Here is an 18,216-nt window from a genome sequence, read left to right on the forward strand (position 1 = left end):
GTTTCCGTCATCTGTGATACACTTTGCAGTATATTATGATCAGATTGTATACAGCGTTCATATTTGATAGGTGTTAACCATGTTGGTCTGGCTATAGACTGGTACCCCAAACACATTGAGGTCCAGCAGAAAGGGACAACAGTCACTGTCACTTTTAATTTGGCTCCTCCACACCTCGGCATTACAAGTTACTTCTCACAGTGTTACACCAAAGGCATGAAGAAATACACAGATATCAGACCTGTGAGTCTTTTAATTTCCCTGAAATTTTAATGTTGTTTGAAAATGTCCAACTTAATAACTTTGGAAACATTACTTTATTTTTCTCAGAATTTTGCCAGAAACAAAACCCACTACACGTACCAGCTGCTCGGCCTTCAACAAGGAACCAATTACACCTGTCAGGTAAAATCCAACCAGAAATGCACCCATTACAGTGTACGAGGTCTGTCAATAAAGTAACGGTCCTTTTTATTTTTTTCAAAAACTATATGGATTTCATTCATATGTTTTTACGTCAGACACGCTTGAACCCTCGTGCGCATGCGTGAGTTTTTCCACGCCTGTCGGTGACGTCATTCGCCTGTGAGCACTCCTTGTGGGAGGAGTCGTCCAGCCCCTCGTCGGAATTCCTTTGTCTGAGAAGTTGCTGAGAGACTGGCGCGTTGTTTGATCAAAATTTTTTCTAAACCTGTGAGACACATCGAAGTGGACACGGTTCGAAAAATTAAGCTGGTTTTCAGTGAAAATTTTAACGGCTGATGAGAGATTTTGAGGTGATTCTGTCGCTTTAAGGACTTCCCACGGTGCGAGACGTCGTGCAGCGCTCTCAGCCGTCGTCGTCAGCCTGTTTCAAGCTGAAAACCTCCACATTTCAGGCTCTATTGATCCAGGACGTCGTGAGAGAACAGAGAAGTTTCAGAAGAAGTCGGTTTCAGCATTTTATCCGGATATTCCACTGTTAAAGGAGATTTTTTTAATGAAAGACGTGCGGACGGGTCCGCGCGTCGGGACGCAGCCGACGCGACGCTCCGCCACAGGAAAAACACCTCTGTTGAAAGCCTTAAGGACAAGTTGGAACATGTCCTGCTGTTAAACAATTTCTCATATACTCACTCCACTGAAAGCCATCAAAAGCCGCCTGGATTTTACAAATGGTTATCAACACGGAGGTGTTTTTCCTGTGCCGCCGCACCGCGTCGGCTGCATCCCGACGCGCGGACCCGTCCGCACGTCTTTCATTAAAAAAATCTCCTTTAACAGTGGAATATCCGGATAAAATGCTGAAACCGACTTCTTCTGAAACTTCTCTGTTCTCTCACGACGTCCTGGATCAATAGAGCCTGAAATGTGGAGGTTTTCAGCTTGAACAGGCTGACGACGGCGCCTGAGAGCGCTGAGCGACGTCTCGCACCATGGGAAGTCCTTAAAGCGAAACCTCGTATACCCAAAACTGCACAACACTAAGGGTTTTATTTTACGCCACAATGTAACACAGCATGTCCTTGGCAATGGGCAGTGTAGAGCCAGGGAATCTGTCTGAAAATGGAAATTTATTTTTTATATTTCATGGTCAACAATCATTTGGCCAAAACTTGTTTCTAACTAGAATTACGATGGGTGAAATGTAGATGACAAATTTGATTGTATGTATGCATGTATGTACAGACAATGACAATAAAGGCCTTTCTTCCAAAAGTGTTAATACAGTAGTGTTCAGAATAATAGTAGTACTATATGAATAACCAGAATGGCAAATGTCACCCATTGATCAGCTCCAGGATGATCAAAGACAGTCTGGAGTTACCTGTAAGTGCTGTGACAATTAGAAGACACCTGTGTGAAGCTAATTTATTTGCAAGAATCCCCCACAAACTCCCTCTGTTAAATAAAAGACATGTGCAGAAGAGGTTACAATTTGCCAAAGAACACCTCAACTGGCCTAAAGAAAAATGGAGGAATATTTTGTGGACTGATGAGAGTAAAATTGTTCTTTTTGGGTCCAAGGGCTGCAGACAGTTTGTGAGATGACCCCCAAACTCTGAATTCAAGCCACAGTTCACAGTGAAGACAGTGAAGCATGGTGGTGCAAGCATCATGATATGGGCATGTTTCTCCTACTATGGTGTTGGGCCTATATATCGCATACCAGGTATCATGGATCAGTTTGGATATGTCAAAATACTTGAAGAGGTCATGTTGCCTTATGCTGAAGAGGACATGCCCTTGAAATGGGTGTTTCAACAAGACATGACCCCAAGCACACTAGTAAATGAGCAAAATCTTGGTTCCAAACCAACAAAATTAATGCCTCGCAGATGTGAAGAAATCATGAAAAACTGTGGTTATACAACTAAATACTAGTTTAGTGATTCACAGGATTGCTAAAAAAGCAGTTTGAACATAATACTTTTGAGTTTGTAGCGTCAACAGCAGATGCTACTATTATTGTGAACACCCCCTTTTCTACTTTTTTCCTAATAGCCCAATTTCATAGCCTTAAGAGTGTGTATATCATGAATGCTTGGACTTGGATTTGTGAGAATCTACTGAATCTACTGGTATTAATTAATTAATCTTTTTAGTCAAATAGCACTACTATTATTCTGAACACTACTGTATCTTTACCTGAATCCACCTAAAAAATGTAATCATGGCTGTTAAAGAAGAGGTGTATTATTTTTAGCTGAGCTGTCAATTCTGTCAAGTCAGTTCTGTTAACTTGTCTTATCCTTGCCTTTAAAAAAACAAACAAAAAAAGGTGCAATAGTTGACTGAAAGTACCTTGTTGGCACACTTTGATGCTACCTGTCGGGCCATGTCCTTAGCAAATTGCAGTGTTGAGCGAGATAAATACTTTCATTTTTTCAACTGAACAGTCTTTGGGGATTTCTCTAATTGCATTTGAATAGGAACCAAATTTCTTGACATTTTGATAATCTATTGTATACATGTTTTTTATCTTCATATCACACTCATGCATTCAGCATAAGGAATGCTAAAGGTCATAAATCCTGGGAAAGTATGCCAAGGCCCTTGAGCAAGAAGAAGAGAGGAAAAAAACAGTGATATGGGCGGTGCTATATACGCCTTTAACTGTTTGATGTTTGTCTGACCAAAGTTCATACGTATGTTGGTCATTTTTGGTGTGACCTTTAAGGTCACAAATGGGAATTTTGTCCAAAAAAAAAAAAAAATGCAGTTTCTTTATTTGGTGACAGGTATTTCCAATGACCATCACACACCTGATGCAAACTATCTGATCCTTGAAAAGAAAAAATCTATTAAAATTTGATGATGATCTATGCATAATCTTTGAAGGTAAACACAAGTCAAACGTTCACATTCTTCGGCCTGACATAATTTTTTCTGCCACAGATTGCAGCTAATGAAGTGGATGCAGTGAGGAAGACATTCACTGTTCACGTCCTGCAAAATCCACATGGTACTTACAGTCCATTTTTCACCTGATCTATATATAATCATACTGTAGGTGCTATGAAATGTTGCTTCCTCTCAGAAAACCTACTTAATAGCAGTGGTGGGCACAGCTAACCAAACAGCTAGCTTTGATAACAGTTAATCCGCTAAATGAAAAGTTATCTTTTTTAAAGATAAATTGATAAACCCCTAAAAATTTAGTGGAAGTTACTAATTTTGAAGGATTTAGTGTTTGGACACACATGCTGCAGTGCATTAATGGTAAAGTTTCATGACTGGAGAAATGCATTGAGACGCTCTGATCAGGCTGCACTTTAACCGCTGCACACGGACAACAGCATTAAACTTCTTGTATATTGAGCCTAAAACTCTCGTGAATATATTCTCTGGGTTTAACGACGTTGCTGTTGTGTTTCTTTTATGCCAGAAGCGCAGGTTGTGTGAAATATGATTGCTTCCTGTTCATGTCATTCTGGGGGAAAGTGAAGTTTGCTCTTTAACGTCCTGCTTATTGTCCTTTAAACACTGTTTGTCCTCTTTGTTCCACAGTAATATATATAGGATGTCTGAAATTCGGTTTGCGTATATTGAATGCTTTTAACTGTTAAGCTTTATTCACTATGCCTGCAAAAATATGTTAGCGGTCTAAAAATTATTGGACCTAAATTTATCGGAAGCTAATTGGTCCGCTGGTGGTTTTCAAAGTTATCTGAAAAGGTAACCCGATAATGAAAACATTAGCTTTGATAATTAGCAGTTAGCAGATTAGCAGAACTGTGCCCACCACTGCTTAATAGTCACCATGGAAATTAAATCTGTCATGTACATTTATCATATTTAAAACATGTTTGATGTGTAGATTTGATAAAGGCTTGTCCGTTCCACAGAACCACCTTTGCCTCTCAGTGCCTCGGTCTCCATGTCTGTGATGCTTCCACTTGTCCTGGCTCTGGCTGCCATGTTTGGACTCCTCCTGGTCACTGTGATCAGGAGGAGGCACAAGGTGCAGGTGAAAAAAGTGGACATAAATGAAGGTGCACAGATGAATCGTTTTCATATGGCAAAAATAATCAGATCTGTGTTTGTTTTTATTACCAGCTGTGTGTAAACTGCCAGCTTTTGTCATCCATGCAGATATAATTCAGTACCACGAAGAGAGCAGGATACAGGAGGAGGTGGTGCCACTGCCCGGGAAGACATTTAGCCCTCCTCGTCTTCTGATTTGCTACAGTGGTCATGATGGCCTTGCCCACATCAAGGCTGTGATGCATTTAGGAGCTTTTATACAGCAGCACATGGCCACTCAGGTACAGCAGCCTTCAAGCTTCACGGCTCTGACACACCATTTCCACAGCACACATTTTAGATATGTTCATATTCAATGTGAGTTCTTCTATATCACCCAGAGTTTTCATTGTGATGGTTCACATTCAAGTGAACACATGGTCTCAATGGCAGAAGGACCATAACTGACCATGTATACTGACATTTACCCAAACTTTCATCTGCACACAGTGTGTGAGCAACAAAATTTGTTATCAAGTAATGAAAGGGAATCACAAAGTCAGTAGTGGGCACATTTCCAATAATCCAATAACCGATAATTATTGAAGATAATGTTTTCATTATCAGATTACCTTTTCAGATAATTTTAAAAATGATTATCGGACTAATTATCTTCCGATAAATTTTTGTGGTAAACAAAGCTGAACAGCTACAAACATTTTTAAAATTTAAAATCAGTTGAGCACCTACCTGTTAAATGTTTTGTAGCAGATGTGTAGTTCTACCCTCTGCAAACAGAGAGTCGCTTCTAGGAGAAACCGCTCTATCCTCTGCAGTCAAAGGAGAACTGGTCACACACACAACAAAAAATTAATTTCTTTTAACCCCATACTGATACATGGGCAATATCACCCAAGTCATCCAGAGGCACACATTTTTAACTTATGGTTCAAATTATTTAAAATTACCATCACGTCTGTAGTTTTATAAAGTGAAAATATCAGATATATGTTTTAGTTTTAAAGTAATGCGCTAATTTTTAAGGTTTTAGTGTGGACATGCTGTGCCCAGTGCATTATGGGTATGATAGGGTAATCTCAGTACGTTCACGACATGAGAAATGCATTTCAGACACTCTGATCAGGCTCCATGGACAACAGCATTAAACTCTAGTGCCTAAAACTCTTGTGAATATATTCTCTGAGTTTATAGACGTTGTTATTGTGTTTGCATTTATTAAATTCCACGCATCTTAAATGTAGCAGACACGGCTTATCTGGAATTTGGTTTTGGTAAGTTTTCACAGTCTCTACTGCCAACTACTGGCCAGTAGTGTTCATGGCAGTAATTAAACTGAAGCTGGGCTGATGTTTTCAATCACTGTACTCGGTTCCAGCTCAAACTGTACGACAGAACCGCATGGTGTAAAAGTTCAGAGCGCACGATTTATGTTCTCACACTCGTACGTTCAAAAACCACGTCAGACTCATGTTTTCAGAAGCAAAACGTAAACAGAAGCTTTTTTTCTAATTTAATTTACATTTCTTATTTTTTACAAAAACTCTCGATGGGAAACATCAAAGTTAAAAAAAAAAACATTACAAGACAGGTCTGCGGTGTTTGCACAGGCACAGTGCGGGAGGTTGGATGCTTGTAGCATTTCAGCAGCGGGATACCCTCACGCCGGCTGACCAGAATATCAAAAGGTCTGATTTTCATCTGACCATACGATCGCCGATCAGGAGGTGGTCGTGAGATGTTAAACACAGCTCGTTACTCCATGTATACTAAAAGATGCAGGACGCACGATTAACCTGAAATTCGGCACGATCCAAAAAATTCTCGCACAAATGAAAAATCAGCTGAAAAAGGGCCAAAACTCGCACAGTGTAAACCCAGCTTAAGTACTGAACGTCTGGCACCAGTAGATCATGGCAGTGTTCTATTTATTTTTGACACCGGTTATATCACACAGTTATCTAATTACAACTTGGATTTTTTTTTTTTTTTTTTTTTTTTTTTTACAAATAAAAAAAATTGAATATTTTACAAAAGCACATTTATCTGTAAACACCAACACGTGACACACCTCACATTAACGTGTTGGTTTACATAATGAATGAGTCAACCAATCAGTGTTAGTGGAGGCACATTTTATCCAGAATCCTTTGCAGTCTGTCTGTGTTTGTTACAAAACTTCAGAATTAGTGCATTATTCAACATTAAAAGATATATGTTATATTTTAACTTTGTACAAATGACAGAATTGACATTAATGGAGTTATTCTATCTGTATTAATTTTATTTATACACCAAACGATAACTCAGCATTGCTTTATTTTCCAAGACCTCCGCCTGACGCAGCGTTGTGATTGAGTAGAGAGTTGAGCTCAGTGGCTTCTCTCAACTTGTTTCTGTGCTGAAGCCATGTAGTAAACAGGAGCTTTCAGCAGGGGGCAGGATTCTCAAAAACAAAAGTGCTGACTCATTGTTTGGAACTGTCGTCCTTTTTGATGCTTCCAGAAGTGTGGTATCAAAACTCAAAATCAGCTTGTTAGTAGTTGCAAGTGTACTGGAAACAGTACAGGAATTTATCGGTTATTGGTTATCTGTAACTTCCGATACATTCTTGGGTGGTTTATCGGTTTATCTTTATCAAAGATAACTTTTCAGTTATCTGATTATCTGTTATCGAAGATAATTTTTTTATTATCTGTGCCCACCACTGCACAAAGTTACGGGCGCATACGTGTTGAGGTTTATTTGACACTTCAAATGCTGATAAGAATGAGTTCATTAGGAAATAATCTATACAAGAGGTGATTGGAACTTTTGAGTCTGACCCAGAAAAAGTAGGCCGTGGTTCTCCATCTTTTGTGTTCTGAGAAACTGCTTCAGAATGTGTGACATTTTGACTCACTAGGTGCAATCTTGCAAACACAATACACCAGTGAAGTGCGTAGGGGTGTGTCAGATTGGCAAAATGGACAAAGCTGGTGGACGTGCTATGATTCAGTGTCTCAAGAAGAAGGGAATTACTCTGAAGGAGATCCAGGAGAACACAGGAATGACATTTGGGGAGGATGCCCCATCCTATGCCACAGTTAAACGCGGGTCAGCCAAATTCAAGAGGGGCAGAACAAGCGTTGAAGATGGAGAAAGATCAGGAAGACCCAGAACCGCCACCTTGGCCAATGTTATCCAGAAGATCCATGACATGGTCCTCCCTGACTAGACAAGACCTGGGTCCATCACTTTGAACCGGAGTTCAAAGAACAGTCGAAGTAATGGAAACTTGGGTGGGTTCTTCCATGCTGAAGAAAGTCAAAGCTGTCTCATCTGATGGAAAGATCATGGCAAATGGTAAATGGACTGCATTTATATAGTGCTTTTCCATCTGCATCAGACACTCAAAGCGCTTTACCTGCCTCACATTCACCCATTCACACAAACACACTCGCACACCGATGTCAGGGTCCTGCCATGCGAGGCGCTCACTACACACCGGGAGCAACTTGGGGATTAAGGACCCTTCGTGATTTTCCGGTCTGGCTGGGTCTTGAACCGAGGATCCTCTGGTCTGAAGCCCAACACTTAACCAGTAGACCATCACCTCCCGTGGCCTCTGTTTTCTGGGATGTTGAGGGCATCTTAATGGTGGACTATTTCGAGAAGCGACAGACCATCAATGGGGTCTTTTATTCTTCCCTTTTGGGACAATGTGGGAGAAAATAAAGCAGAAATGGCATAGAATGCTCTGTTTAACTAGGACAATGCTCCAGTACACACATCGGTCATCGCAATGGCTGGCATTTATGTGGCTTGAACTTGTTTGGCACCCACCTTATTCCCCTGATTTGGCTGCTTCTGACTTACATCTTTTTCCAAACATGAAAAGGTATCTTGCTGGATGATTTCCTTGAGCAGTGGATGATTTCCTTGAGCTCCAGGATAAGACCTTCTTTGAGAACGGTATCAAGGCAATGCAGTGACGCTGGGAAAAGTGCATGACTTTACATGGGCATTATGTTGAAAAGTAAAGCATTACATCAAGTTGTGGTTTCTACCTTTTGCCATAATTCTCTTACGTCCAAATCTGTGTGTCTATTATATGTTCATATGTTCAGTGAAAAACTCAAAAACTGCACATAGTTAGATAGTCTTTTTTCAGGCAAGGTGTAAAATTATCTGATAATGTGCAGTTGTTTCTAAGCAATGGAGCATGAGCTTGGCTGGAGAATTGGTGCAGCAGGGGTGGTATTACATTCGCACGGTACTGTTGTGACAAAAAGGGAGCTGAGCCAAAAGGCGGAGCTCTTGCTTCAATCTTCATTCCTACCCTCATCTATGGTCATGAGGGTTGAGTCATGAACGAAACAACTAGATCGCGGGTACAAGCAGCCGAAATGGGCTTCCTTAGGAAGGTGGCTGGTGTCTCCCTTAGAGATAGGGTGAGAAGCTCGGTCATCCTTGGGGAGCTCGGAGTAGAGCCGCTGCTCCTTCGTGTTGAAAGGAGCCAGCTGAGGTGATTTGGGCATCTGGCAAGGATGCTCCCAGGGCGCCTCTCTCGGGAGGTGTTCCTGGCACGTCCATATGGGATAAGACCCCAGGGAAGACCAAGGACTAAGTGGAGAGATTATATCTGCACACTGACATGGGAACGCCTCAGGATCCCCCAGTCAGAGTTGGTCAGTGTGGCCCAGCAAACGGAGGTCTGTCTTAATGTATTTAAAAATTGTTTAGGTTCATGTTATCATATAAACACTATTATTATTACTATCATTATTATTATTATTATTATCAGTATTATTACACTTGTCAAAAAAATTCTTGCATGGAGTTTGAGAACTGATTTAGGGTCATTTTTAGGTGCTGAATCCAAATCTGAGCTCAGATTATCTCCATCACATCACATTTTATTGCAATCTGCATGTTCCTTGCCCATGGGGCCCGGCCGGGCTCAGCCCGAAAGAGTGACGTGGGCCCGCCCTCCTGGGGGTTCACCACCTGTAGAGGGGGCCATGGGGGTCGGGTGCAGAGAGGATTGGGTGGCGGTCGAGGGCAGGTGGCCTGGCGGCCCGGTCCATGCTCACGGCCCCTGGCAGTTGGGACGTGGAATGTCACCTCGCTAGGGAGGAAGGAGCCTGAGCTTGTGCGGGAGGTTGAGAGATACCGACTAGAGATAGTCGGGCTCACCTCCACGCACAGCTTGGGCTCTGGTACCCAACTCCTGGAGAGGGGCTGGACACTTCATTTTTCTGGCGTCGCCCACGGGGAGAGGCGGAGAGCTGGGGTCGCATTGCTTATTGCTCCCCAGCTCAGTCGCCAAGTGTTGGAGTTCACTCCAGTGAATGAGAGGGTCGCGTCCCTACGCCTTCGGGTCGGGGACAGGTCTCTCACCGTTGTCTCGGCCTACGGGCCGAGCAGCAGTGCAGAGTACCCGACCTTCCTGGAGTCCCTGGGAGGGGTACTAGATAGCGCTCCGACTGGGGACTCCATTGTTCTCCTGGGGGATTTCAACGCCCACGTGGGCGGCAACAGTGAGACCTGGAGGGGGGTGATCGGGAAGCACGGCCTCCCTGATATGAACCCGAGTGGTGTTCAGTTGTTGGACTTCTGTGCTAGTCACAGTTTGTCCATCACGAACACCATGTTCGAGCACAAGGGTGTCCATAAGTGCACGTGGCACCAGGACACCCTGAGCCGGAGGTCCATGATCGACTTTGTAGTCGTATCATCTGACCTTCGGCCACGTGTCTCGGACACTCGAGTGAAGAGAGGGCCAGAGCTGTCGACTGATCACCACCTGGTGGTGATTTGGATCCGCTGGGAGGGTAGGAAGCCGGTCAGACCTGGCAGGCCCAAACGTATCATGAGGGTCTGCTGGGAATGACTGGCGGAACCCTCTGTCAGCGAGGTCTTCAACTCCCACCTCCGGGAGAGCTTCTCCCAGATCCCGGGGGAGGTTGGAGACATGGAGTCCGAGTGGACCATGTTCTCCACCTCCATTGTCGATGCGGCTGCTCGTAGCTGTGGTCGCAAGGTCTCTGGTGCCTGTCGTGGCGGCAATCCCCGAACCTGGTGGTGGACACCGGAAGTAAGGGATGCCGTCAAGCTGAAGAAGGAGTCCTACTTATCTTTGTTGGTAGGTGGGACCCCAGAGGCAGCTGACAGGTACTGGCAGGCCAAGCGTGCCACAGCCCGTGCGGTCGCAGAGGCAAAAACTCGGGTCTGGGAGTAGTTCGGGGAGGCTATGGAGGAGGACTATCGGTCGGCCTCAAAGAGATTCTGGCAAACCGTCCGACGCCTCAAGAGGCGGAAGCAGCTCTCCACCAGCACTGTTTACGGTGCGGGTGGGGAGCTGTTGACCCTGACTGGGGATGTTGTCGGGCGGTGGAAGGAGTACTTCGAGGATCTCCTCAATCCCATCGTCACGTCTTCCGAAGAGGAAGCAGAGACTGGGGACTCAGAGGCGGACTCATCCATTACCCAGGCCGAAGTCACTGAGGTGGTTAGAAAGCTCCTCAGTGGCAAGGCTCCTGGGGTGGATGAAATCCGTCCTGAGTACCTTAAGTCTCTGGATGTTGTGGGGCTGTCTTGGCTGACACGCCTCTGCAACATCGCGTGGCGATCGGGGACAGTGCCTCTGGATTGGCAGACCGGGGTGGTGGTCCATCTGTTTAAGAAGGGGGACCGGAGGGTGTGTTCCAACTATAGGGGATCACACTCCTCAGCCTCCCCGGTAAGGTCTATTTCAGAGTACTGGAGAGGAGAATTCGCACGATGGTCGAACCTCGGATTCAGGAGGAGCAGTGTGGTTTTCGTCCTGGTCGCGGCACACTGGACCAGCTCTACACGCTCCATCGGGTGCTCGAGGGTTCATGGGAGTTCGCCCAACCAGTCCACATGTGTTTTGTGGATCTGGAGAAGGCGTTCGACCATGTCCCTCGGGGCACCCTGTGGGGAGTGCTCCGGGAGTACGGGGTCCGGGGTCCTTTGCTAAGGGCTATCCGGTCCCTGTATGACCGCAGCAGGAGCTTGGTTCGCATTGCCGGTAGTAAGTCAAACCTGTTTCCAGTGCACGTTGGCCTCCGCCAGGGCTGCCCTTTGTCACCGGTTCTGTTCATTATTTTTATGGACAGAATTTCTAAGCACAGCCAGGGTGTAGAGGGGGTCTGGTTTGGGAACCACAAAATCTTGTCTCTGCTGTTTGCAGACAATGTGGTTCTGTTGGCTTCGTCAAATCAGGACCTTCAGCGTGCACTGGGGCGGTTTGCAGCCGAGTGTGAAGCGTCCGGGATGAAAATCAACACCTCCAAATCCGAGGCCATGGTTCTCGACCGGAAAAAGGTGCTTTGCCCTCTTCAGGTCAGTGGAGTGTCTTTGCCTCAAGTGGAGGAGTTTAAGTATCTCGGGGTCTTGTTCACGAGTGAGGGACGAATGGAGCGTGAGATCGATAGATGGATCGGTGCAGCATCTGCAGTGATGCGGTCGCTGTATCGGACTGTCTTGGTGAAGAGAGAGCTGAGTAGGGGGGCAAAGCTCTCGATTTACCAATCGATCTACGTTCCGATCCTCACCTATGGTCATGAGATTTGGCTCATGACCAAAAGAACGAGATCGCGAGTACAAGTGGCTGAGTTTCCTCCGCGGGGTGGCTGGGCGCTCCCTTAGAGATAGGTTTGTCAGGGCCTGACATTTTATTTGGTCAGTTGTGGGGTTTTCTGGTTTGTTTTTATTTCCATCTTGCTTTTATTGTTTTTTTTTGTGCTTGTGATTTTGGCGTTGGGGTCTGTCTGTGGTTCTCTCTCTCTCTCTCTCTCTCTCTCTCCCTCTCTCTCTCTCTCTCTAGCCACGCCCCTCTTCTGGATCTCACCGAGCACACCTGTCTGTAATTTGCTGATTGGCACCTGCGGCTTTATTAGCTCACAGGTGGTGTTGTTTGTTTGTCAGTTTGTTGCGCCTTGTGCCATCATCCCAGCTCTTGTTCTCGTGTTTCCTAGATCTGCCTGCTTCAGTGTGTTTTCCACCTCCTGCCCGTTTTTTCCGACCATGACTCGCCTGATGATCTTGGTACTGCTGCTGTGTGTTTTAGACTGCCTTTCCATGTACTGACCATTGCTTGCCTGCACATTAAAACCTTTTTCTAAACAGAGCTGTGACCTTGAGCCTTGCATTTGTCTCCAACCTAATCCTCCTGTCAAGGGTGAGGAGCTCAGTCACTCGGGAGGAGCTCGGAGTCGAGCCGCTGCTCCTCCACGTCAAAAGGAGTCAGTTGAGGTGGCTCGGGCATCTTTTCCGGATGCCCCCTGGACGCCTCGCTGGAGAGGTGTTCCGGGCACGTCCCACTGGGAGGAGGCCCCGGGGAAGACCCAGGACACGCTGGAGGGACTACATCTCTCGGCTGGCTTGGGAACGCCTTGGGGTTCCCCCGGAGGAGCTGGGGGAGGTGTGTGTGGATCGGGAGGTCTGGGCAGCTTTGCTTGAGCTGCTGCCCCCGCGACCCGACTTCGGATAAAGCGGAAGAAAATGGATGGATGGATGGATGCATGTTCCTTGTTGATGGACTATGCAAAAGTTGCTCATTCACTGACAAGTTTGACGCCACTAATCATGCACAAAACCAGCTTCTAAAGTGTAGTTTTTAAACCAGATTCACAAAATGTGAACAAGAGCCATAATATCATTTATGGCGCTGAAGAGGTGTGCGAGACTGCAGCTTTTGCTTCAGTGCTTGATATAAGAAATATGTTTTCATTCTCAAAAACATGATGTGATTGGCAAAAACTAACACCAGATTTGGATTCAGTGCCCCCAAATTACCCAAAATCCACTGGAAAAACTCCATGCAAGAAAAACTGTGTTGACCAGTGTCATAATTATTCTTATTGTTGTTATTTTTATTTTTACTTTTATATCTGGCTGTATCGGCTGTATCCGCTGTATCGACCCCATGACGGGAGCAGCCGAAATGACAACACACACACACACACACACACACACACACACACACACACACACACACACACACACACACACACACACACACACACACACACACTGTCATTTGATTTTTAAATGGACCACAAAGGGAATAAGTGTTTTCACTTTCTTGTGTCATCCATGTATTTTTAATGTATTATATTATGTACTTACATTGAACATCCCTAAGCAGAAGCATTTACACGCACTCACACTTTTAAAGATGATTTACCACCCCCTGCTGGATTGGCGTGTGAGTCCATTATGTAAATATCAGTGTGCATTGTTCAGTGTTGTTAGCTCATACAAGGTCTGTGAGAAAAGTATCGTACCTTTTTTTTTTTTCCAAAAACTATATGGATTTGATTCATATGTTTTTATGTCAGCCAAGCTTGAACCTTTGTGCGCATGCGTGAGTTTTTCCACGCCTGTCACTGGGACATGCCTATCTCAGCTTTCAATGCTTACCAGCCCAGTGAGTATAAGAGAAATTGTGGACAGCTGGGCATGTCCCAACTTGTCCCCTGGCACTCCAAAACGGAGGTGTTCCTTTGTCTCGCTCGATCAGCGAATCGGTCGTGACGCGCGAAGCCTCTGCGCGGCTTTCCATGACAAAATCTCTTGTTAAAAGTGAAATCTGCCGGAAAATGGCTGATGTCCAGCTCTTGTGATAACCAGAGAAATTGCACACGATGGTCCCAGCTCCACACAGCGATCCGTTTAGAAATGATGTGGTGTTTTCTGCCTCTCGATGGTGGCTTGGAGCGCGGCGTGCCGTGCGCCATTGTGGGGCGTCCTTAAAGCTGTAGTAACAGTCCTTATTCTCTGTGAAGCCCGTAAAATTTTCACCGAAAGCCAGATAAATTTTTCGAATGGTTTCCAGCTTCCTGTCTCTAACAGTTTCTGAAAAAATTCTGATGGAAAAAAAGCCCAAATCATTCTGCCATTTCCTCGCAATGAAACGATGACGAGAGGGGTGGACCACTCCTCCCACAAGGCGTGCTCACAGGCGAATGACGCAACTGACAGGTGTGGAAAAACTCACGCATGCTCACGAAGGTTCAAGCTTGGCTGACGTAAAAATATATGAATCAAATCCATATAGTTTTTGAAAAAAATAAAAAGGTACGATACTTTTCTCACAGACCTCGTATATGTAGCTTATCTAAAAATATTAGTCCTAATTGGCACCATTCATCCTTAACCCGAAATACATAAACATACCAAACGGTAAATGTCAGCTCTCCACAGTTTGGCCATGATGAAAATTGCATGCACGCTTGCAAAGCTTTTTGTCTTTTCTGCATTCTGCTATAAGCAGGTGCTTTTAATTTGACACACAAACAGAGATGGTGGTGGAAGACATTAAAGGCACTACACTTTTACTTATGGTACCGGGAGCATGACACTAAGTCACTCATGATCAATCAATCAATCAATCAACTTTTTTTCTTATATAGCGCCAAATCACAACAAACAGTTGCCCCAAGGCGCTCCACATTGCAAGGCAAGGCCATACAATAATTATGAAAAACCCCAACGGTCAAAACGACCCCCTATGAGCAAGCACTTGGCCTAAGATAAGATGGGACCTGATTATTCAAAACCTTATAAGTAAGAAGAAGAATTTTAAATTCTATTCTAGCATTAACAGGAAGCCAATGAAGGGAGGCCAACACGGGTGAGATATGCTCTCTCCTGCTAGTCCCCGTCAGTACTCTAGACTCTAAACTCACTAAACCAATTGAACTACAAAAACACCTAAATCAATAACACTAACAACACTGTTAAACTAACATGAACCACAATAACAACATTTAAAACACTAAAACCCTGAACTCCCATGGTGCATTGCAGCACAATATCCATTGTTTGCTGGTTAGCTAAAATCGCTAATTCCTCAAACAGTATTTGTCCTATCAACTTTCTGTTTTCACAGCATTCATCCTTGACCCAAAATACAAAAGCATACCAAACAGCAAAGCTCTGCTCTCCCATTTGGTGCATTTGGTGGTACAAGCACCAAATTTTGCCTGGTGATTCTCGTGATGTTATTTTGAATACAGCAGGTAAAATAAATATTGAATGCATCACCATTTTTTCATTAAATATATCTCTAAAGGTGCTATTGATATGAAGTTTTCACCAGATGTTGGTAACAACCCAAATTACACACACATATAAAGAAATCAAACCATAAATTAAGTTATGTGTAAAAATGTGAAATGACACAGGGGAAAGTGTTGAACACTTCAAGAAAGGGGGGTGCAAAAAGGCCAACATTGCTTCTAATCAGTAATTAGAAGCAATATTGCCCTTTGTCAGTGCAAATTAATATCAGCTGATTCAGTCCCACTTGGTGGGCTATAAAAAGGTGTCTCATTACCAAGGTGTCACACACAAAACATCTCATGATGGTTTGAAGCAAAGAGCTCTATCAAGATATTCACCTTATTCTTGCAAAGCATAGACAGACAGACAGGCATTGGTTACAGAAGGATTTCTAAACTTCTGAATGTTCCACTAAGCACTGTTGGGGCCATAATCTAGAAGTGGAAACAACATAATTTCACCATAAACCAGTCATGACCAGGTGCTCCTCGTAAAATTTCTGACAGAGGAATGAAAAGAATTGTCAGAAGAATTGTCCAACAGCCAAGGGCCACCTGTGGAGAGCTTCAGAAAGACATGGAATTAGCAAGTACAACGGTTTCAAAGAAAACAACAAGTCATGCACCAACAGCCACGGTGTGTATGCATGTTCACCACACAAGGCTCCATTGCTGAAGAAAAAGCATGTTGAAGCCCCTTTAAAGTTTGCTGCACAACATTTAGACAAGCCTGTGAAGTACTAGGAGAATATAGTCTGGTCAGATGAGACTAAAAATTGAACTCATTGGATGCCATAACACACACCATGTTTGGAGGTTAAGTGGCACAGTACATCTCCCCAAAAACACCATACCAACAGTGAGGTTTGGAGGTGGGAGCATCATGCTGTAGGGCTGTTTTTCAGCATATGTTACCGGCAAACTTCAAGTAATTGAATGAAGGATGACTGGAAAAATGTACAGAGACATTCTTGAAAAAAAAAAACTGCTGCCATCTACCAGGTTAATGAAGATGAAACCAGGGTGGACATTTCAGCAAGACAATGATCCCAAACACATGAAAATAAAGCTGCTAGAATGGCCCAGCCAATCACCTGACTTGAATCCAATAAAAAATCTCCAGAAAGACCTAAAGATCAGAGTTCATAGAAGAGGTCCAAGGAACCTTGAAGATTTGAAGACTGCTTGTGTGAAAGACTGGGCCAAAATCACACCTGAGCAATGCATGTGACTACTTTCTCCATACAGGAGGTGTCTTGAAGCTGTTATTACCAACAAAGGCTTTTGTACGAAGTATAACTTAAGTTCTGTACTTGTTTGTTTTGATTTCTTTGTATATGTGGATTACTTGGATTGTTACTTACTTCTAATGAAAATTTAATGTCAGTAACACCTTTAGAAATGCTTGTATTGGGAAAAATGGTGACATGTTTAATACTTATTTTACCTGCTGTAGCTGGTTGATTGACCACTTGAAAATTCAAGATGATATCTTTTTTTTTTTTTTTTTTTTTTTTTTTTTTTAAATGGGCAAAGCATCGGCTCCAATGGGCCTCAAGACCAGTGTGTGACATGTTTTTTACGTCACATACTGATATGAATCTTGTATTTAAAAAAAAGATGGATCATAGACTATCTCAAAATGGTTTCAAGCATCAAAAGGATTATTTTTGAAGGTCTACCAGAATGTCATGCACCCAAATGGAAGGAAAACATATTTTGAAGTTTCCTGTTCAATTTGCATCAAATCATTAAATCTATGCTGAATGAACTGTGTTAATAGAGAAGTTTGCTGGATTATTTATTTTTGTTATTTATTTTTCCCGCCAAGGTCTTCCTGGATTTGTGGGACTCTCTCGCTGTTTCAGAAGAAGGCAGCATGGCCTGGTACTGCCGGCACATTCAGCAGAGCAATTTTGTCTTGGTCATCTGTTCTCAGGGTCTCACCTGCAGATCTTGTCCTCGACCTCCAGACGATTATGAACAAATACAAGAAGCTGACAGACGACAGGGCTGTGAGTCCGCCATCTGCAGCTCTAATGCTGATGTGGCCATCCACCTGATAAGAGAGGAGGTAGGCCGAGCTAAAGCCAGGGGTCAGGACCTGTCAAAGTACATGACAGCTGTTTTTGAATATTCTGATGCAACTGTCATCCCCACTGAGCTGAGACTGGTGCCTAACTACACACTGATGAGTGATTTACCCCTGCTCTTCTCTCACCTCCATGGAGTGGCTCTGCACAGACCTGGGAGCTACCTGAAGATAAATCAAATCTCAGAGGACGCTTTTAAGAAGTTACCAGCTGGAGAAGCTCTGCAGCTGGCTATCTATGAGGCTGGGATGACCCTGTCCAGAAGAACCATACCACTCTGAGGACAGGGAGGGCTCCACTCACTCATTCACACTGCTAATACAAACACATGGAACAACAATTTGGCCTGAAGGTAGAATTTCAAGATGAGCAGCATATTTGATGGTTTGGTTCCCAGCACACTCACTGTTGCCTGACAAGTAAAAAGTGTTCCGTCTTTGCTGATGTGGCCTTAAACAACTAACTGAAACCACACCCACTGCTACCCCAGTGGCTGAAACAGTGCACTTTGACCTCCGAATTATGTTAACATTCAGTACAGATAAACATCTTTCAAATGTATTTTGTTAACTACATCATGTGTG

The 18,216-nt window shown here is 44.0% G+C and overlaps 1 protein-coding gene across 2 annotated transcripts in view; it reads left to right on the forward strand.

Annotated features, from left to right (window-relative positions):
* Positions 1–18,216, forward strand: part of si:ch211-207e14.4 (interleukin-17 receptor D) — a 52,854-nt gene extending 34,638 nt beyond the window's left edge. For both annotated transcript variants that reach the window (XM_034172173.1, XM_034172174.1), the window contains 6 exons: positions 98–243; positions 331–405; positions 3,379–3,445; positions 4,329–4,475; positions 4,576–4,748; positions 17,371–18,216. In XM_034172173.1, coding sequence (XP_034028064.1) covers positions 98–243; positions 331–405; positions 3,379–3,445; positions 4,329–4,475; positions 4,576–4,748; positions 17,371–17,913 — 1,151 coding nt within the window. In that variant the 3' untranslated portion in view covers positions 17,914–18,216. The remainder of the gene's footprint in view (positions 1–97; positions 244–330; positions 406–3,378; positions 3,446–4,328; positions 4,476–4,575; positions 4,749–17,370) is intronic.

This window comes from Thalassophryne amazonica, chromosome 6 (assembly GCF_902500255.1).
Source record: "Thalassophryne amazonica chromosome 6, fThaAma1.1, whole genome shotgun sequence".
NCBI lineage: Eukaryota > Metazoa > Chordata > Actinopteri > Batrachoidiformes > Batrachoididae > Thalassophryne > Thalassophryne amazonica.